This window comes from Salmo salar, chromosome ssa10 (assembly GCF_905237065.1).
Source record: "Salmo salar chromosome ssa10, Ssal_v3.1, whole genome shotgun sequence".
Lineage (NCBI taxonomy): Eukaryota > Metazoa > Chordata > Actinopteri > Salmoniformes > Salmonidae > Salmo > Salmo salar.
The window spans coordinates 66,579,099-66,602,776 of record NC_059451.1 but is presented as its reverse complement, the minus strand read 5'-3'; the positions used below and the strand labels follow the sequence as shown (position 1 = coordinate 66,602,776).

Sequence of the window (23,678 nt, the reverse complement as noted above, 5' to 3'; positions counted from 1 at the left end):
TATCTACATAGGCGTACAGAGGCCCATTATCAGCAACCATCACTCATGTGTTCCAATGGCACGATGTGTTAGCTAATCCAAGTTTATCATTTTAAAAGGCTAATTGATCATTAGAAAACTCTTTTGCATTTATGTTAGCACAGATGAAAACTGTTGAGGTGATTTAAAGAAGCAATACAACTGGCCTTCTCCCATCAAGTTCTTTGTAGGAGATGGAAGGCTGACATTACTGAGCAGGAGATGGTCAAACTCATTCTTAAGAACATGGTTCCCCGCCTTGCTAGTCAATTTCGAGAACGTGTGCAGAATGTGGATGATCTGGTACGTCTTGGGACTCAGTTTGAGAAGGACTGGAAGCACCACCTCCAAACTAAAAACCCTGTTCCCTCATCCCAGTATACCCATAACTCTCCTGGGGCTAAACCGTCTCAGCTATTTGTGCCCAAGATCCAAGACAAAAAGTCCAGTGATGTGTTGGAGGTGTAAAGTCCAATATCCTCCAGGTTCTTGCCCCCCCCTATGGCCAGCGTCAGGACTCAGGAAAAGGTCAGAAAGGACAGAAGACCGACAGTCTGGACAGGCATAGTGGCTTGCATACAATTGGGTCAGCCTTAATGCCCACTATGAAGCCTTTAGACAGCACAACTAGCGGTCTTATACCTATTCCGCAACAACTATTGGTTCCTCTGACTGTTAGGAACTGGAGAGGGAAGGCCATAGTTGACACAGTAGCAACCTACACACTGATGCAAGAGGCCCTGTGGCAGAACATGACATTACCTCATGAGGAGCTACAAACATGGGAGGAGGGACCATTGTACTTGGCCAATGGAGAACCTACCACCCCCTTGGGCTGGATTGGTATAACAATAAAACTGCATGATGAGACTATTAACCTTCCTGTGGCTATTCTTGCAGATTCAAGCCTTGCATTTGCTGTAGTTCTTGGCCTTGACTTCCTGTTCTTCAGTGGACTGACCATCTCGATGTCCGAACCATCCTATTGACTGCACTCTGACTATTCCCAGCCTCATCCATTTCAACCTGGTAATGCACTGTGTCATGACTGTCCTGATCAGGTCAGGTTACAGGAGACCACAATCCTACAGGGTCTCTCGCAACCCCCAACAGAGGAGGAGAGATCTAGTGGTATGAGGATGTGGGGGTTTTATGACCCCTCACGCCCATGATAAATCCTAGGACACAGAGAAATTCCTGTGTCCTCACTATGGAGAACTGGCCTCAGAGCATTAAACATGCAATAAAGGGACTTTGGAACAATGGTTTCCGTCAGCCACAATGGTGGTCATGACGAGAGATGGAATATGAAAATGTATGTAATTTTTGTTTTATTATTAAAGGTTAACAGATGACGTTATTGTGAAAACATTGTACCTTTAAGAGTTTTCTCAGTATATGCCTGATGTTTATACATTGTATAAATGTGAAATTAGTGTCTAAAATTGGATTTGAGTAAAATCTAGGCCTTGTCCCTTAACTTGGTATGCCCAGAGAAGTGCCCTAAAGGCGGTTACGCCCACTTCTGACCCGAGGGTATAAAACATGTGACTGAAGAATGAACCGTAGACTAAAAGAGACCCCAAGCTGCAGCGAAGGTCTAAATGGTCAACGAACCCCAAAACGCAACACAAAGTTTGAAGACAAAGAAATATTTTTCTACCCAAGCTACGGATGAGTAGCTGTGTCTAAGCGGGTGAATTCAAGCCGAACCACCTAGCCTCCACTCTTCATCGAATCGTGGTATCTACGATATTTCATTCATACGCTGTGAGCTCTGAGCTACAGAGCTGTATGTCCTCAGACGACACCACAGAGAAAAGGGAAGAAATCAGACCACCAAGCCAAGGACACTGACATCGTAAGGACAATCAGGGAGTTGCGTCGGAGCAGTGCGCCCTTGAGAAGCCTAAACGAGCCACGCGGGACGCCCATCTGAGATCTCCAACACGTAATTACATCATTATATTCTGACCCATAAGAGCGGCAGTTCGGGGCAAGGCTAGGTTTAAATAAGCATAGCTGACAAATGCACCCAAATGTATATTTCTCTCATGTACTTTCTTTGTTCCTCTCTCTTTGAAATCCCCATTTTGGGTAACACGCGCCATAGTGTGTTGGCCCGTTATACTAAGTCCTAATCAATAGCCTAGACTGTGTTTTGTGTATGTGTATTTTTATCATCATTTTAGCTTGCTAGTAAATAAATAATCAACTAAGATTGGTGTGGTAAACTCATTGGTGTAGCCCGGGTTCGTGCAGATTCCCGGATTATGCGACGCTCAGACATGAGACTAGAGGTTGATTAATTTAGCGACTGTTGTAAAATCGATATTCTGATATTCTTTGAGTTAATTTGGGAAATAGAAACTCAATAAAACTAATTTTCCCATGGTGCCCCAGGTTAAGGAGTTAATAATTGCTTGATTCATTGCTTGATTCATTTAAGCACGCAATTATAAACAGTTAATCATTCGATGAGCAACAGTTGTCACATTAACTAATACAACGTCACGACAACTGATTTCAGGTTGGAGCCTGCTACATTATGCAGAGCCCGGGCTAGGTCAAGTCGGAGACAGAGACAGAGAAAATACAAAGAGACAGACAAAAACACGTTCCACCAGTGACGTCAGAGAACCCAACTATCACCCTGATTACCGCCTGATTACCCCCTCTATCCGAGAGCAAAAGCAAACCTGATGCTGATTTCTACATCAAGCAAGCAGTGGAACAGGCATGTCTGTCGGATGATGAAAGGTGGCAACTCTCCCAGATGTTGGACATGAACAGTGAGGTCTGTACTCTTACACTCAGCCATACAACCGTCTTCAAACAAAATCTATACCCGGCATGATGGCCCCATTAAGCAGCGTCCCTACAGGCTGTCCCCCGCCAAACTGGCAATTCTCAATGAACAGCTCAAAAGCATGTTGGAGAATGGAATTGTGGAACCTTCTTTTTCCGGATGGGCTTCCCCGGTTGTCCTGATTCCTAAGAAAGATGATGGATATCGATTCTGTGTGGACTACAGGAAGCCGAATGCCATAACAGAAAGTGATGCCTACCCTCTACCAAACATTAATAACATACTGGAATCTCTGGCAGGAGCATCCATTTTTAGTAATCTGGATCTGAACAGTGGCTATTGGCAGGTGGCAATAGATCCCACTAGTCAGGACAAGACTGCCTTTGTCACCCCTGCTGGTTTGTACACCTTCAAAGCCATGCCTTTTGGTTTGAAGAATGCTCCAGCAACCTTCCAAAGGTTGACGGAGACTGTCCTGGGAGATCTGAGGGGTAGAAATTGTCTTGTGTATCTGGATGACATCATAATCTACTCCTCTGTCATGGATCATCTGCAAGACATACAGTCCGTCTTCGACAGACTAAAGGCTGCAGGTTTGACCTTGAACTTGAAGAAGTGTCATTTCTGTTTGCCAGAACTCAAGTTCCTTGGTCATGTGGTTAATGCTTAAGGTATCCATGCAGATCCAAGCCAAGTTGCAGCCGTGCAGGAATTCCCAATTCCCACATCCCTCAAGGCTGTTCAGCGGTTTCTGGGTATGGCTGGATGGTACCACAGGTTTGTGCCTGACTTTTCAAAGGTCGCCGAACCCCTCAACCACCTTAAGAAGAAGGGTGTGAAATTTCAATGGACCCCTGCATGCCAAAGTGCATTTAAAGCACTCAAAAACAGTCTTATTACTCCTCCAGTGCTTGGACATCCTAACCTGAATGCTCATTTCATTGTGTACACAGATGCAAGTCAAACAGGACTTGGAGCAGTCTTGGCTCAACAAACAGGACTTGGAACAGAAGAAGTTCTTACCTATGCAAGTCGCAACCTTAATTCAGCCGAGAGGAATTATTAAACGACTGAAAGGGAGTGCCTCACAGTGGTCTGGGCTTTGGAGAAATGGAGCTACTACTTGGAGGCGAAGGTCTTCACCATTTTCACAGACCACGCTGCTCTGCAGTGGGTTCTGGCATCAGGCAAGACCAACAGCCGTCTTATTCGCTGGTCTATCAGACTGCAGAAGTTTGACTTCATCATTGAGTATCGCAATGGAAATCTGAACATTGTACCAGATGCCCTTTCTCGGATGACAGAGACTGACAATGTTTGTCCTCCCTTGTGCAGCACTTACACTACCGCTAAGTGTCTGGATGATTCCTTTCCTCTGGATGATGAGAGTGTATGGAGAGCACAGCAGAAGGATGCTGCCATCATGGCGATCCACAAGAGTTTGTCTGAAGAAGACTCGAAGAGTCGCTTCATTGATAAATTCTGCATAATTCAGGATAAAGTGTATCAAAAAACTCCAAGAGGAGATGGAATACACAGCACCCATTACTGCGTCTTCATTTCCTCTATATTGAGTGACCAGAAAATCCAAGTTTACTATGCCAATCCCATGAGTGGCCATCTTGGAGTTTTTAAGACTTACCGAAGAATACAAGAGGTGGTTTAATGGCCAGGCATGTGGGTTGATACCCGGAAGTTTGTACAGCAGTGTGAAGTCTGCCAGAAATACAAACCAGACATTGGCAGACCTGCCGGGAAAATGCAGCAGACCGTGGTGAACCATCCAAATGAAATGTTGGGAATTGACCTCATGGGACCTTTTCCTCCCAGCCGGGGGACCCGGAATTAATTTTTATTGGTGGTAGTGGACTACTACACACACTGGGTGGAGTTGTTTCCCGTCCGCAAAGCCACTGCATCAGCCATTGCTCTAATTCTGCAAAGGGAGGTCTTTACCAGATTTGGGATTCCAGACCAAATCCTCTCTGACCGAGGTCCGCAGTTCATATCAGGAATCTACAAAGAGCTCTGTACCTACTTGTGTGTAATTGCCAAGTTGACCACAGCCTACCATCCTCAGACCAACCTGACCGAGAGGGTAAACAGAACCCTGTAGGGGATGATTGCTTCATTTGTGGGGGATCAGCACACAAGGTGGGATCAGCATCTTCCTGAATTTCGCTTTGCACTGAACTCTGCGGTGCAGGAGACTTCTGGGGTCACTCCCGCTGAACTCCACCTGGGAAGACCACTAAAAGGTCCGATGGACAGAGTCTTGCAAAGTTCCAATGTTTCACCTGACTGCCCAGCGTTTGATGCCGTCCAACACCACCACACCTTGCTAGCCAGAGTGGAGGTCAGCAAAATCAAAGCCAAACAACGACAGCTGAGAAACTATGACAAACATAGACGAGACATGTGTTTCCCACCCAAGTCTCGTGTCTGGGTACGTTCACATCATCTGTCAAAGGCGTCTAAGAAGTTCACTGCCAAGCTAGCTTCGAGATGGAAAGGTCCATACCGTGTGGTGCAGCAGTTGGGACCAGTGAACTAGTTGGTCTGTTTGGAGGACACTGGGGAAGATGTCAGGACGGTGCATGTTGTTGACCTAAAGCCTTGCTACCCTACGGCAGAAGGGCTGGATCGCAGGCAAAAGCAACACCTGCAGGACCTCTTCGTGGATGGACTCTGATGATGAGGACTTCCCGGGTTTTGTGTAGCAGGAACATGAACCTGTCAAAGCCTGCATCCTATCTGTTTCTACAGGCTTTGTTTTTTTTATGGAGGGAGGAGTGTGGCGAAATCCTGCACGGAGCCTTCAACGTGCGCTGCGACTTTAAGAGCGCATCAGCAGTAAGGAAGGAGGAAATAAAGACGGCTCTTTCAGCTCTCTGGGGAGTGGCTCTTGATTGGTGCAACAGTTTGATTGTGTGTGCTATGCTGCAGATGTCCTTGTTTATTTTCAGCGTGTGTAGTTTATAAAGTATTTAACTCAATCATCGGTGTGACCGCTCTAGGTCGTGGTTGTTATCGTTTGGGACCGCACCTGTTATGGATCGCATAGATTAGTAGCAACATTGTTGCGAAGCTTTGACATACACGCCATCGGACGGTCAGACAGGACAACTGCAAGCCTGAAGACCACAGCTAAGATCTCTCTTGTTCTCTTTCTCTTCCCTCTCGTTCCAGTGCTTTACCCTGCAACAGACTTTCTATTTTTCAACTGCACTTCCCATTGATGTTCATTAGAGCTGAACTATTATTGCCCTGCCAGAAGTATTTGGGTTGACATTTTAGTTAAAAGGGAGGTTGCTTGCAAGTTATGGATTGTTATTTGAACTGTATTGAGGTGGGGGTTGTACTAATGACATGTGGCCGAGAAGATTGTGGACATTTTTAAGGCCTTTGTTTTGTCTATGAACACCCCCCCACATTCATACCCTCTGCACTCCTCCACTGGAAGATAATACAGATTATTGCAAATCCTCTGTTGATGACTGGGTTCTTTCTTGTCAATTGTTTCTATGAAGTTGCTGTTCAATTGCTCTGCCATTATTATTATTATTGTATGAGGTATTCTTGGTGGGGTTACCCCTGTGCTGTGACGTGGGTTTTATAGGGTGTGTATTTTCTTTTCTCTCCACTGGCTATCTGGTAAACAGGCTACACTCTAGGCAGTCTTTTCCGCTGATATGTGTGGGTCTGGTAGTGGTACTCTCTATTCTACTCTTTTCCTTTCGGCATGGTTAATACCTGCCTGGCGCCCCAACAAAATCTTTATCTTTAACCCTCTCTAATAAATACCGCTACAAGCAGAAAAGGGCATCTTAACTGACAAGGTCTCATCCCCACCCACTCATACACAGAAATACACTCAGGCACACACAAATGTTTGTTTTAACGATAGCGAGGCTATGTACAGGGGGTACCGGTACAGAGTCAATGTGCGGGGCACCGGTTAGTCAAGGTAATATATACATGTGGGTAGAGCTATTAAAGTGACTTATGCATAGATAATAACAGAGTAGCATCAGTGTAAAAAGAAGGGGGTGTGGGGCGGGGGGGCAATGCAAATAGTCTGAGTAACCATTTGTTTAGATGTTCAGTAGTCTTATGGCTTGGGGGGTAGAAGCTGTTTAGAAGCCTCTTGAGCCTAGACTTGACGCTCCGGTATCGCTTGCCGTGCGGTAGCAGAGAGAACCAAACAATTGATTCCCATTCAAAATCCTATTTTATTTAACTCCTAACCTTCAACCTAACCTTAACCGTAACACTAACCCAAACCTTAATCTTAATACTAACCTTAACTCTTAACCTTAATTCTAACACTAACTCCTAAGCCTAAAATAGCCTTTTTCCTTGTGAGGACTTCTGGTCCCGACAAGAATGGTAAAACTAAACACGCACACACATTCAAGTACATAAACGAACATAATACGTGGGTGATGTTATTTTTTTTCTTCACTGATGGCTCTTAGGATACCTTTCATTTTTCTGTTATTTTAGTCAACAGTGTTTAGTATTATTCACCAAAGTTCATCATGTTTGTGTGTGTGTAAGTGTTCTCTGGCTTTTCTCTCTACTTTACTACACCATCATGCACCCTAGCCAGTATGAGGGGGAGGTAGGGTTCTTCTGATCGTAGTCCCGCCAGCTCACCACTACACACGCACACGCACACACACACAGCTATGTTTTTGTTACTTGTCAGGACTTTTTGGGGAGTAAAAATGTATTCCCATTCAAAATCTATTTTTGCTGAACTGTTAAACCTAACCCTAACCTTAACCCCAAACCCTAAACCTTTAAACCTAAAATAGCATTTTTACTATGAAGACTTCCCTGAGCGACGATATGTCTGAGAAAATCAAATCAAATATTTGTCACATGCGCCGAATTCAACAGGTGAAGACCTTACAATGAAATGCTTACTTACAAGCCCTTAACCAACAATGCAGTTTTAAGAAAAATACCTAAGAAAATAAGAAATAACAGTAAAAAATTATTAAGAGCAGCAGTAAAATAACAATAGCGAGGCTATATACAGGGAGTACCGGTACAATGTGCGGGGCACCGGTTAATCGAGGTAATTGAGGTAATATATACATGTAGGTAGAGTTATTAAAGTGAATTATGCATAGATAATAACAGAGAGTAGCAGCAGTGTAAAAAGAAGGAAATAGTCTGGGTAGCCATTTGGTTAGATGTTCAGTAGTCTTATGACTTGGGGGTAGAAGCTGTTAAGAAGCCTCTTGGACCTTAATTTGGCGCTCTGGTACCGCTTGTGGTGCTGTTGCAGAGAGAACAGTCTATGACTAGGGTGGCTGGAGTCTTTGAACATTTTTATAGCCTTACTCTGACACCGCCTGGCATAGAGGTCCTGGATGGCAAGAAGTTTGGCCCCTGTGATGTACTGGGCCGTACACACTACTCTTTGTAGTGCCTTGCGGTCTGAGGCCGAGCAGTTGCCATACCAGGCAGTGACGCAACCAGTCAGGATGCACTCGATTGTGCAGCTGTAGAACCTTTTGAGGATCTGAGGACCCAGCAGTCTCCCTTTCCTTCATTTCTTTGGTTCAGCTCCAGTCCTCCAATGTCAAAAAGTTCCATTGGAAATGTCTTCTCCCCTCCACAACCCTTGACCCTACCTGTGCTGTGTAGATTTATGTCTAAACTAACTGATGAGGCTGAAAAGGAGGGAAGGTGAGGAAAATTAGAAAAAGGAGAGGGTGGAAAGGAATAGAGCGAGATAGATAGTGGGAGAAAAACAAATGAGTGAGATATCAAATTATAAGAGCGAAAAAGAGGGAGGAAAGCAAAATAAAAGAGACATTCTTCTGACAGAACATGAACACCTGTGCTGTCTGGGAGTTGATATAGTTGTGTGTGATGGAGACAGATTGTCCTGTGATTGTTCATTTTGGAGCACAGGTTATTGATGTCATCTGCTGGAATTTTTGGAATAACAAAAACAAGACAAATAGAAACCAAATGAATAGATGAGCTTTACTTCATGTCCCCCAGGAAACTTTTCAATACCACAGAGAGAAAAATTATTAAAAACAGCTTTGATTTGTTTGATCGGTCAAACGGCAAACACATAGGGGATACATTTGAGATAAATGTCAGATTTCTAGAGTGTTTTTGTTTTCAGAAAGCACACTAATAATACAACTCAAGATATGTGGGGAATGTTTTTCTGCAAATGTCTAATTGATGTCAAAATTTGAATGTTAGGTTAGAGTGAAGTTCACATTCAATGTAACCTATGAATGTCCTGGTGTGAACCTGTTTGAATAGCTCAATGCTTCTAGAGGACTTTGTAGCATCCTAGCTGTAGTGGTTAGTCTCATGTAATGCTTTTGCCAACTCCTTACCCTCTCACCTCAAACGTTGTAGTTTTACATGTTTCTTTCTCTCTTAACACTGAGAATTTGATGTGTGTGTCTGCGTGTGTCTGCGTGTTCGTGCATGTGTGTGTCTTCCACAGGTCAAGGTCCATAAGTGGAGCATCTTCCGGTCTCTCCACTAGCCCTCTCAGCAGCCCACGGGTAAGTACCTCTCCCCAATCCCCCCCCCAACCCCCCATCTCACCCCCTTTTATCAGGACCCCTGTGTTTTCCCTCAGGCATCACACAGGCCACCCTTAAACCTGCTGCCTGTCTACGCCTTGATTGGTATTTGTTTTTATGTCATCACATGAGACAAACACAGTCAGCTTAGCTAGATGCTCCTGACCAGGATAACTGAGGATAGGAGCTTGGCCTGAAACAAATACAGGATCTACACTGGAATTACTTAGGCATTAGTCATACAACATAGAAGAAAAATGATAGTGTCCCTACTAATGCATGTGCCAGAGGCTGGTCTAGTGGTAGTGCTGCAGCCCCTGGACCACATTATGTGGTCCAGGGGCTGCTAATGTTTTACAACTTCATCATTCTATGTTATTATTTAATATATTATTTATATATAATACATAATAAATATATATAATAATAAATATGTATTTATATATTATTTAAATATTATTTATGTGTTTTTATATGTGATAAGGCCACACAGAGTGCCAGAGATAATTACAGACACCTGTGATAATCTGAAGTCCCCAAAAAAGCCACTTGATGTCATCTGATAAAAATATTTTAAAAAGTTTCCAAATACCTGGTAGTTTGCTGGTAAAGTTTCCAGCCCCCATTGCAACCCTACGCCACTCACTTCCTGTACTAGTTCCCTCTCACCTACAGTGCCTTGCAAAAGTATTCATCCCCCTTGGCGTTTTTCCTATTTTGTTGCATTGCAACCTGTAATTTAAATTGGTTTTTATTTGGATTTCATGTCATGGACATACACAAAATAGTCCAAATTGGTGAAGTGAAATGAAAAAAAAAATAACTTGTTTCCAAAACGTATAAAAAGCGGAAAAGTTGTGCGTGCATATGTATTCACCACCTTTGCAATGAAGCCCCTAAATAAGATCTGGTGCAACCAATTACCTTCAGAAGTCACATAATTAGTTAGATTACACACATGATCTGTCACATGATCTCAGCATATACCTGTTCTGAAAGGCCCCAGAGTCTGCAACACCACCTAGCAAGCGGCACCATGAAGACCAAGGAGCTCTCCAAACAGGTCAAGGACAAAGTTGTAGAGAAGTACAGATCAGGGTTGGGTTATAAAAAAAAATATCCTAAACTTTGAACATCCCACGGAGCACCATTAAATCCATTATTAAAAAATTGAAAGAATATGGCACCACAACAAACTTCCAAGACTCACGGACCAGGCAAGGAGGGCATTAAAGATTGCTGTACACCAGCGGAACCCATCCAACTTGAAGGAGCTGGAGCAGTTTTGCCTTGGAGAATGGGCAAAAATCCCAGTGGCTAGATGCGCCAAGCTTATACAGACATACCCTAAGAGACTTGCAGCTGTAATTGCTGCAAAAGGTGGCTCTACAAAGTATTGACTTTGGGGGGGTGAATAGTTATGCACGCTCAAGTTTTCAGTTTTTTTTGTCTTATTTCTTCTTTGTTTCACAATAAAAAATATTTTGCATCTTCAAAGTGGTAGGCATGTTGTGTAAATCAAATGATACAAACCCCCCAAAAATAAATGTTAATTCCACGTTGTAAGGCAACAAAATAGGAAAATGCCAAGGGGGGTGAATACTTTCGCAAGCCACTGTATCTCCCGTTTGAAAATAAATAAACGATGCCAAAGAAAAAATTGTTATGTCTCTTTTTGGATAAACATAGATATTTCCATTATTTTGACGTAAAGTGTTTGCAGTATTTGCATATGACGTGAAGTCTTTTCACACAATACTAAATGTAATTTCATAATCAAGATTCAAGATGGACATTTAGGTTAACAGAGAGCTGTGTCACTGAGTTTAGCTCTATGGCTTACCATTCACTCCATTAGGCTTTGTGTGAGGCCTGCTCTCTCCCACCAAGTTGAGATAAATCCCCTAGGGCCCCCTGCATGGAGCCACATGCACACTTGCATGCACACACACACACTTGCATGCATACACACCCACACACTAAAGATAACCAAACGTTACTATTTTCTTCTTAAAGCCCCTCTCTCTTTTCTGTCAAGGTTATTCTGTTATTATCCTGTCTTCTGTTCTCCATGTAACTGAGACACGTAGAAATCCAGCTCAGGCAATTCTGAAAAATACAAAATCCCAGCTTTTCCTGATTAGCACAAGGAGAAGGCTTGTGGCCTTTTTGTCCAACTAGACTGGGGCTAGAAGATTAGCCAGACTACCAGGATGAGCTGCTTGCGCCACACACACACACACACACACACACACACACACACACACACACACACACACACACACACACACACACACACACACACACACACACACACACACACACACACACACATGCACATGTGCGCACACACACACACAAACACGTTAGCAAGCACACACACAGCATCTCAGGGTGATCTGAAAGGAAAATTGATTCCTGAAATCCAGTATTAAACTGGGATACTGGTTTCATGAAGTGATTCCATGTAAAGGCTTTTCAAGGCATTTGCTCAAGTTCCTATTGGGCTGTAAGGCAAGGGTTTCCCAGGACACAAGGAGTGAGTGAAGATAGAGTTGTTCAATATAGACCCACACTAATGAAAATAGATTAGCACGAGAAGGCCCACACACACACACACACACACACACACACACACACACACACACACACACACACACACACACACACACACACACACACACACACACACACACACACACACACACACACACACACACACCAAATTAAATGTAACCATTGATGCTGTTGCAACAATCAAATAAAAAAAATACTATTTTTACTAAGGAAGTCATTGAGCTGTTTAAAAAACAGTTTCAAGAATTTGGATTATAAAGGGGAGCAAGGCCCTTAACCCTAATTGCTCCCATAAATCCCTCTGGATAAGAGCATCTGGTAAATGGAATGCATACTCTGATTACTAGCAGACTTCATTAGACCAGAAGGAGAGCACACATATAGTCCCCGCATTGGTTGCCTGTTAGTTTCAGATATTCTTTTATTGCTTTATTGGTTTTTAAAGCACTTTGTGACTTTGCACCCAAATATAGACTAGCGTTCAAAAGTTTGGGGTCACTTAGAAATGTCCTTGTTTTTGAAAGAAAAGCAAATTTTTCTGTCCATTAAAATAACATCAAATTGATTAGAAATACAGTGTAGACATTGTTAATGTTGTAAATGACTATTGTAGCTGGAAACGGCAGATTTCTATGGAATATCTACATAGGCGTAGAGGCCCATTATCAGCAACCATCACTCCTGTGTTCCAATGGCACGTTGTGTTAGCTAATCAAAGTTTATCATTTTAAAAGGCCAATTGATCATTAGAAAACCATTTTGCAATTATGTTAGCACAGCTGAAAACTGTTGAGCTGATTTTAAAGAAGCAATACAACTGGTATTCTTTAGACTAGTTGAGTATCTGGAGCATCAGCATTTGTGGGTTCGATTACAGGCTCAAAATGGCCAGAAACAAAGGAACTTTCTTCTGAAACTCGTCAGTCTATTCTTGTTCTGAGAAATTAAGGCTATTCCATACGAGAAATTGCCAAGAAACTGAAGATCTCATACGACGCTGTGTACTACTCCCTTCATAGAACAGCGCAAACTGGCTCTAACCAGAATAGAAAGAGGAGTGGGAGGCCCCGGTGCACAACTGAGCAAGAGGACAAGTACATTAGAGTGTCTAGTTTGAGAAACAGACGCCTCACAAGTCCTCAACTGGCATCTTAATTAAATAGTACCCGCAAAACACCAGTCTCAACATCAACAGTGAAGAGGCGACTCCGGGATGCTGGCCAAATATATTACAAATAAAAACAGTAATACCTTATTTACATATTTATTCATACAATTTGCTATGAGACTTGAAATTGAGCTCAGGTGCATCCTGTATCCATTGATCATCCTTGAGATGTTTCTACAACTTCATTGGAGTCCACCTGTGGTAAATTCAATTGATTGGACATGATTTGGAAAGGCATACACCTGTCTATATAAGGTTCCACAGTTGACAGTGCATGTCAGAGCAGAAACCAAGCCTCCACCATTCTTAAATGGAAGATGTTTGGAACCACCAAGACTCTTCCTAGAGCTATTCACCCGGCCAAACTGACCAATTGGGGGAGAAGGGCCTTGGTCAGGGAGGTAACCAAGAACCCATGGTCACTCTGACAGAGCTCCAGAGTTCATCTGTGGAGATTGGACAACCATCTCTGCAGCACTCACCAATCAGGCCTTTATGATAGAGTGGCCAGACAGGAGCCACTCCTCAGTAAAAGGCACATGACAGCCTGCTTGGAGTTTGCCATAAGGCACCTAAAGGACTCTCAGACCATGAGAAACTAGATTCTCTGGTCTGATTTAACCAAGATTGAACGCTTTGTCCTGAATACCAAGCATCACATCTGGAGGAAACCTGGCACCATCCCTACGGTGAAGCGTGTTGGTGGCAGCATCATGTTGTGAGGATGTTTTTCAGTGGCACGGACTTGGAGACTTGTCAGGATCGAGGGACAGAAGAACAGAGCAAAGTACAGAGAGATCCTTGATGAAAACCTGCTCCAGAGCGCTCAGGACCTCAGACTGGGGTGAAGGTTCACCTTCCAACAGGACAATGACCCTAAGCACTCAGGCAAGACAATGCAGGACTGGCTTCGGGATGAGTCTCTGAATGTCCTAGAGTGGCCCAGCCAGAGCCCGAACTTGAATCCAATCGAACATCTCTGGAGAGAACTGAAAATAGCTGTGAAGCAACGCTCCCCAGCCAACCTGACAGAGCTTGAGAGGATCTTCAGAGAAGACTGGAAGAAACTCCCCAAATACACGTGGTCCAAGCTTGTAGCGTCATACCCAAGAAGACTCGAGGCTGTAATCACTGCAAAAGGCACCTCAACAAAGTACTGAGTAAAGAGTCTTAATACTTATGTAAATGTGTATTTTCAATTTCTAAAAACCTGTTTTTGCTTTGTCATTATGGGTTATTGTGTGTAGATTGATGAGGGGGAAAAAACGTTTTAAACAATTTTAGACGATAAGGCTGTAACGTAACAAAGTGGAAAATGTCAAGGGGTCTGAATACTTTCCGAATGCACTGTATATAGACATAGTTTAGTCCCTAAAATAAGTAAAATTCCTATTCATTAAAAAATATATAATGATTCACAATCTTTTTGTATCTCTCAGATATAGAACAGACACTTCAGAACAAACTTAATTTTGATTGTTTGTTTTATATCTGTTGTTCCATGTAGTGAATCTGTTATTCACTGCGTTTCTATGGGTTAATAGCAGTAATTCAGTGTTTCATCATTGGTATGACTGTCTTGAAACAATTCCATATGTTAGCTTAGTAGAACCCCCCCCCTTTTTGCAAATTACAATGAACCATAATCCCAACTCATGACATTACTACCCTGCATGAATTTGCAACCAGGTTCAATGTTAGCTAGCTAGTCAAGCAAATGTGTCTGAGATACGAAGAATAAGGTTGTACAAATAACATTAGCTAGCAAGCCAGCCAGCTAATGTTAGCTAGCTAACAGTACACTTTAACTTAAAATGAAACCACTTCTTGTCAAAATTAGAAACATGTAATATCTGAAAATGTAGCTAGCAAGATCATCCTACCGTTAATCATCGTTGGACACATCTACTGTCGGATGCCATGGTTGCCCTTAGTTTGAAGATGCAATCTGGAGACTGGTGTTTTCTCCATCTCCTTAGCAATCAAACTCGAATTCCACTGATTTCAAAACTCCTCCAGAAAGTGGAGAGCATACACATAACGTTAACTAACAGTACACTTTAACTTGACATTAGGTTTTTGCAAGTTATACTATGCAGTATTTTTTTTAAGCTGTGTTAGACAGGATTACCTATACATACTGACCAGCTCAAATAGACAGAAGCATGCTATATATATATGGCAGACCAATCCAAACTCATCTCTCAGCATGTCCAGCCCACTCGTTATCTTAGCCAATCATGGCAAGCGGGAAGGATGCTGTCTTTTTCTCTGGCTAAACCAACAAGGCTCGTAATTTAACCATTTTATTTGTATTTACAGATGGCATACAAGTTTGTTATTAAGGCTCATGAAAGTTCACATGTTCGAGAAGGCATTTCTGCCAAAAAATGCATTTTGATAAAAAAAAAATATATGTATTCCATTCAAATGGCTCTCCTGTGAAGTAGTGACCCACGACATACGCCTAGTTTCCTGAAATGGGTCACACATTTTCTTTAATAAAAAAAAAACAAGATGGCGTTTCAACAATTCATTATTACCAAATCCTACTTTCTGTGAGCATTTAGAAATTTAACTAAATTAATTCATAATGATAATAATTCAGTCGACCCACAGATTCTATGAGATGATACCAAAGGTTTTATTAAAAATAATGCAACTGCTTTTGTATCTGGGTTGAATAAATCACAATTAAAGAAGATATCAGCATGCTTAACAAACCCTTTTTAGACCAGATAGCTATTTCCTCTTTCCAATGTCAAGACAAAACGTAATTTATTGTTAAGACAGAGAGCAGAGTTTGCCATCCATCGCATTAGACTCAAACATTACTTCCATGGTAATCATTCTAGTCGTTTACTGGCCAACCAGCTACTTCAATAAACAACTGTACACCTCTGATTGTAAATCCACACCAAGCCAGACTAAGTCCTTTCTAAAATAACTCCTCTTCTCTCAACAGAGAAATCCATGTCACTGGGAGCCCAAATATCTCTCAATGAACTCAAAAGGGCATTGGATAGCACCTTCTCACTATCGCCCCTATCTTTGATAAACACAGATATTAAACTGTTTTCCAAAATGTTGTCGTCTCAAGACTTCCTTACCCAAATTGGTCCACACGGACCAAAGCGGGTTTGTTAAAAACTTTTATGTTCGGATAACCTCCGTTGACTATTACATTTCTGAAACGCTTCATCAGAAGCAACAGCTTTTTGGCCTGTATTCTCTCGATTCAGAAAATGCTTTGAATGGTCATATAAGTTCAGTTCAACTCAGTTCAGAATGTCTAAAAGCTGCAGACAAGGCAATCAAATTTCTCCTTCGCTATTTTTATTATCCATGGAACCCCTGGCCCAGGCAATTTCTCAATTGAAAGAAATAACACAAATTTCCCTCAAATCTACCGATCACTTAATTTCATTATACACAGACAATATTTTACTATATCTAGACAATGTTTCTCAATCGCTCCCAAACCTATTGAAGATCATAGATAAATCCAGCTTCATCTCAAGTTATACCATTTATGTAACCAAATCAGCCCTTCTGCCTCTCAAGACTCCATCTCCACTTACCTGGTGTTTCTATCACTGCTTGATTTGGGTAACACTTTACTTGACACCCAGCGTCATAACACTTTATGACATAGTCATAACCGTGCCATAATATGTCATAACCTGTTACAATATGGCCATAACACTGTCATGGCATATGTATTTAGATCTGTTGTGACATATATTGTGTTATTTTATGGCTAGTTATGACGTCTACATAAACCCACAAAACCTACTACACAAGGCAAAACATTCCATTGCACCATTGCCTACGTGTCAACAGTATGTTTATGTTATATTCATTTTAAAAATTGAGCATATTAAATTATAATTGTAAGTGTACACACATTGATGTCAGACATGCACCTACCCTAATGATCTATTGCTGATGTCTGGGATGAATGCAGGAGCATTGTTATGACACTGGGTGTCAAGTGTTACCACAATTTATTTTAATGTCTAATAGAGCTGGTCTATATTTTCCAACAATATTTATTAAGAGCTGTCATTATATTGTGAGGAACTGCAGTTTTATCAGAATTCTTTTTTGTTTTGTCTTTTTAGATATATTAGTAGATATATTTCCTTCCTTAGATAAAACCGTTGCCAGAAAAATTAACAGAATGCTCAAATCAATTAAATCTGACTTCAGTAGATGGAATAACATCCTTTTACCGTCAGAATATCTATTGTCAACATGTATATAATGCCACGGCTGAATTTCTGTAGGTCAATGCTTCCCATGGTTCCCCCTTCTGGTGATTGGGATTATTTTATTCATAGTGCAATTTCAAAATGTATGTGGCAAGGTAGGCGACCCCTGATAAAATTAACAAATGTCTTGGGGGTATGATATTTGTGTGTCTAGCTTTCTCACTCATCATTGTTCACGATTCATTCAGGATTATCCGTAATCATGGTAGCATCCACATTAATGTAGAAGTGTTTAGCGACATATTATGTTCTTATTTACAATAAAAGTGACTCTAAAATGACACAATACATTATTTACCATTTGGCACAACGTAATCTGAAAGACCCCTAAAACAAACAGCAAATGCATTCAACAAGTTTGTAAATTTGCAAGCTTGACATAATCATTGTGTGCTAGTAATATTGTACCAAATACTAAACTTTTGACTACTTTAATACACATATAAGTGCATTTGTCCGAATACTTTTGGTCCCCTAAAATGTATACAAAAGTGTTGTGATTTCTAAACTGTTCACCTAATATCTATGAAAATACCCTTAAATTAAAGCTGACAGTCTGCACTGTAACTTCATAGTCATTGTATCATTTCAAGTCCACAGTGCTGGAGTACAGAGCCAAAACAACAACAAAAATAGTATATACAGAGTATACAAAACATTAAGGACACCTGCTCTTTCCATGACATAGACTGACTAGGTGAATCCAGGGAAAAAGCTATGATCCCTTATTGATGTCACTTGTTAAATCCACTTCAATCAGTGTACTGTAGATGAAGGGGAGGAGACAGGTTAAAGAAGGAATTTTAAGCCTTGCGACAATTGAGACACGGATTGTGTATGTGTGCCATTCAGAAGGTGAATGGTCAAGGCAAAATATTTGAGTGCCTTTGAACGGGGTATGTTAGTAGGTGCCAGGTGCACCGGTTTGTCAAGACATGTTGGCTGGGTGGGGTTGGGGGAATGGGATGGGATGGGAGGTTGGGGGGAGGCCGACTTATTTTTTTAAATATAGACTGTTTATTGAATTTATTATTACTGAAACTTTATAATATGTTCAAAATGATCAAATACTTAGTAGTTATGTACCTTTTTGTAAACATTTTTTTGGTAATACTTTACTTGACACCGGCATCATAACACGTTATGACATGGTCATAACCATGTCCTAATATTTATATAATAATATTGTATTAATATTATTATATTAATAATATAATATAATATATAATATTATATAATATAATATTGTATTAATATATTATAATATAATATTATAATCTATATTATCACGACGCCAGGACAGCGGAGTCAATCACCACCTTCCGGAGACACCTGAAACCCCACCTCTTTAAGGAATACCTAGGATAGGATAAAGTAATCCTTCTAACCCCCCCCCTTAAAAGATTTAGATGCACTATTGTAAAGTGGTTGTTCCACTGGATATCATAAGGTGAATGCACCATTTTGTAAGTCGCTCTGGATAAGAGCGTCTGCTAAATGACTTAAATGTAAATGTAAATATTTCACAACAGCTGACCTGTCACCTGTTGTGACATATATTGCATCATTTTATGGCTGATTATGACACCTACATTCATTCAAATGTATTTTTTTAAACAAATGTTTATTTTCGTTTGAAAGTTTTTTTCTTAAGTCCTTTGTTGTTGTTGGAATTTTTTACAGTCATGTTTTTTTTCAATCATAATTTAAATAACTTGCAGAAAATACACTTTATGACACTGTCATGAAGCATTATGACCATCTTGTGTCACTTGGACTAAGAAAATGCACTTTGACCCTGTCAAGAAGCATTATGACCATCCCGTGCCATTTTACTTGGACTAAGAAAGTACACTTTATGACAGCATTGGGGAGGTGCATGTTTGACATCAATGTGTGTGTAATTACAATGATAATTTAACATGGTCAATTTCAGAAAGTGTTATATGTCATAAACATACTGTTGACAAGTCGGCTGTGGTGTAATGGAATGTTTTGCCGTGTGTGGAAGGATTTGTGGGTTTTGACACTCTTATGTAGGTGTCATAACAGCCATAAAATAACTACCGTGGTAGGTTTTGTGGCATTTGACACTCTTATGTAGGTGTCATAACCAGCCATAAAATAATGCAATATATGTCCCAACATATCTAAATATTTGTGTCATGATAGTATTATGACCATATTATGAAAGGTTATGTCAGCTGTTATGACACATTTTGACATGGTTATGACTGTGTCATAAAGTGTTATGACACTTGGTGTCAAGTAAAGTGTTACCATTTTTTTTAAATCTTGTGGCAGCCCACAGGTACAGTGTTGGAAGTAATTAATAGAAAATACTGTATATGAACAGAATATTAAATACATATTGTCACAAAAAAATGTGATTACTTAAAGACCACCTTTTTAGCTGACCTTATACTTAGTGTGCTTTTAGTCATACTATCTGTTTTATCCCATTCTGTATCTTATTTACTTGTATTTATTTTATTTTCTCTATTTAATAATTGTTTTACTATTTTGATTCATCTCATTTAGAAAACGTTTTAGTTTTTTTATCTTTCTCAACTTGTATTATTCTATTTTGTTAAGCACTTTGAAGTACATCCAGAGTAAGCAATGTACTCTATTTTTTGATTAAGAGAGACATTTAGAAGCCATTTGTCCATGAGTTTTCACCTCTGTAGCTAGGTTTCCACCCAATTGGCGACATTTTCATGCGAATATTTAAAAATGTGCAAAAAGAAAATATGCACATTTTCCCACCAGTGGTATGTTTCCACCAAACTGACTTGTTGCAGATTAAAATCAGTGCCTGATGATGTGGTGCACACAGTTTTTAGGTACTGAATAAAAATCTAAAGTTCAATGTGTTTCCATCGCACTTTCAACTCTACCGATAGCTTTGTCACACAAAAACTCTGTTAAATAGCAAATGTGCCTACTCTGGTCATGGCACATGTGCTCTAGGCAAAAACTTGCAGATACAGTGCAGGTAGGCTTGTCTACCTGATGAGATTTTATGGATAAGAGTGAGAATATTTGTATTTACAATGTATTCAGACCCCTTCATTTTGTTACTTTATCCTCTTACATCTAGACGTTCCGCTAGCGGAACACCTGCTCCATTATCCAATGATGGGCGTGGCGCGAAATACAAACTCCTCTAAAATACAAAAACTTCCATTTTTCAAACATATGACTATTTCACAGCATTTTAAAGATAAGACTCTCCTTTATCTAACCACACTGTCCGATTTCAAAAAGGCTTTACAACGAAAGCAAAACATTAGATTATGTCAGCAGAGTACCAAGCCAGAAATAATCAGACACCCATTTTTCAAGCTAGCATATAATGTCACAAAAACCTAGAAGACAGCTAAATGCAACACTAACCTTTGATGATCTTCATCAGATGACAACCCTAGGACATTATGTTATACAATACATGCATGTTTTGTTCAATCAAGTTCATATTTATATCAAAAACCAGCTTTTTACATTAGCATGTGACGTTCAGAACTAGCATACCCCCGAAAACTTCCGGGAATTCGCTAACATTTTAGTAAATTACTCACGATAAACGTTCACAAAAAGCATAACAATTATTTTAAGAATTATAGATACAGACCTCCTCTATGCACTCGATATGTCCGATTTTAAAATAGCTTTTTGGTGAAAGCACATTTTGCAATATTCTAAGTACATAGCCCAGGCATCACGGGCTAGTTATTTAGACACCCGGCAAGTTTAGCACTCACCAATATCAGCTTTACTATTATAAAAGTTTCATTACCTTTTGTTGTCTTCGTCAGAATGCACTCCCAGGACTGCTACTTCAATAACAAATGTTGGTTTGGTCCAAAATAATCCATCGTTATATCCGAATAGCGGCGTTTTGTTCGTGCGTCCCAGACACTATCTGAAATGGTAAATCAGGGTCGCGCATGGCGCTATTCTTGACAAAAAAAATCTAAATATTCCATTACCGTACTTCGAAGCATGTCAACCGCTGTTTAAAATCCATTTTTATGTCATTTTTCTCGTAAAAAAGCGATAATATTCCGACCAGGAATCTCCTTTTAGCTAAACTGAGGAAAGTAAACAAACTTTCGGTCGACGCGGGCACGAGCCTGAGTCTCACAGTACTGTAACCAGCCACTACCCAAACGCGCTACTTTGTTTCAGCCAGAGCCTGCAAAGCCACGATTCAGCTTTTTACCGCCTTCTGAGACCCTATGGCAGCCATAGGAAGTGTCACGGGACAGCTAAGATCCTCACTCTTCAATAAACAGAGACAAGAAGAACGACACCTTGTCAGACAGGCCACTTCCTGCCTGAAACCTTGTCATGTTTTTGCCTGCCAAATGAGTTCTGTTATACTCACAGACACCATTCAAACAGTTTTAGAAACTTTGGAGTGTTTTCTATCCATATGTAATAAGTATATGCATATTCTAGTTACTGGGTAGGAGTGGTAACCAGATTAAATCGGGTATGTTTTTTATCCAGCCGTGAAAATACTGCCCCCTAGCCATAACAGGTTATAGCCTTATTTCTAAAATGGGTAAAAAAAAAAGTTAAACTATGACAAATTTGAAAATCATATTTTCAATTTTTTTGCCAACATATTACAAATAAAAAAACAGAAATACCTTATTTATGTATTTACGTATTCAGACCTTTTGCTATGAGACACGAAAATGAGCTCAGGTGCATCCTGTTTCCATTGATCATCCTTAAGATGTTTCTACAACTTGATTGGAGTCCACCTGGGGTAAATTCAATTGATTGGACATGATTTGGAAAGGCACACACCTGTCTATATAAGGTCCCAGAGTTGACAGTGCATGTCAGAGCAAAAACCAAGCCATGAGCTCCAAGGAATTATCCGTATAGCTCAGAGACAGGATTGTGTCGACGCACAGATCTTGGGAATGGTACCAAAATATTTCTGCAGCATTGAATGCCCCAAGAACACAGTGGCATCTATCATTCTTAGACAGAAGTTTGGAACCACCAAGACTCTTCTAGAGCTGGCCTCCCGGCCAAACTGAATAATCAGGGGAGAAGGGCCTTGGTCAGGGAGGTGACCAAGATCCCGATGGTCGCTCTGACAGAGCTCCAGAGTTCCTCTGTGGAGATGGGTGAACCTTCCAGAAGGACAATCAATATTCTCCGGTCTGATGAAACCAAGACTGAACTCTTTGGCCTGAATGCCTAGCGTCATGTCTGTAGGAAACTTGGCACCATCCATATGGTGAAGCAGGCACTGGGAGACTAGTCAGGATCAAAGGAAAGATGAATGGAGCCAAGTACAGAGAGATCCTTGATGAAAACCTGCTCCAGAGCGCTCAGGACCTCAGACTGGGGTGAAGGGTCACCTTCCAACAGGACAACAACCCTAAGCATACACCCAAGAGAACGCAGGAGTGGCTTCGGGATGAGTCTCTGAATATCTTTGAGTGGCCCAGCAAGAACCCGGACTTGAACCAGATCGAACATCTCTGGAGAGACCTGAAAATTGCTGTGCAGCAACACTCACCATCCAACCTGACAGAGCTTGAGAGGATCTGCAGAGAAAATGGGAGAAACTCCCGAAATACAGGTGTGCCATGCTTGTAGCGTCATACACAAGCACACTCGATGCTGTAATCGCTGCCAAAGGTGCTTCAACAATGTACTGAGTAAAGGGTGTAAATACTTATGTAAATGTTATATTTCAGTTTTCTTTTTCATAAATTAGCAAACATTTGTAAAAACCTGTTTTCTTTGTCATTATGGGGTATTGTGTGTAGATTGATTGATAGAAAAAAATGATTTAATACATTTTACAATTAAGACTGTAACGTAACAAAATGTGGAAAAAGTCAAGGGGTCTGAACACTTTCCGAAAGCACTGTATTTAATATGTACCCTAATAAACTGCATGATTTCCCGAGTTGTAGTAGGAGGACCACAAACCATATCATTGCGTGACTCCAAGTTTACTTTAACATGATGGTTATTATATCAATATTTGCCATTTCTCGCCTAATGCATTTTACTGACACAAAAATAGATCCCACCACGTCAAACAAACAGATGATCTGTCTGCAATTATAACATTTTACCTAAACTTCCTGTTCCATCATAGCTGTCATGATTTTATTTTATACTGTATGACTTTATTCACATTAAAACTGTGGATGGAAACGTGGTTTGTGTCTCACTTGAGAGTGTTTGTTACTACATAATCAGAAGAAGTGGTGCACTCA

General features: G+C 40.7%; 1 protein-coding gene across 1 annotated transcript in view; it reads left to right on the top strand.

The window, feature by feature from the left end:
* Window positions 1-23,678, top strand: part of brsk2a (BR serine/threonine kinase 2a) — a 567,398-nt gene that overhangs the window by 512,472 nt on the left and 31,248 nt on the right. The window contains 2 exon segments of the mRNA XM_045688027.1: window positions 3,838-3,884; window positions 9,314-9,378. Of these exon segments, the coding sequence (XP_045543983.1) occupies window positions 3,838-3,884; window positions 9,314-9,378 (112 nt within the window).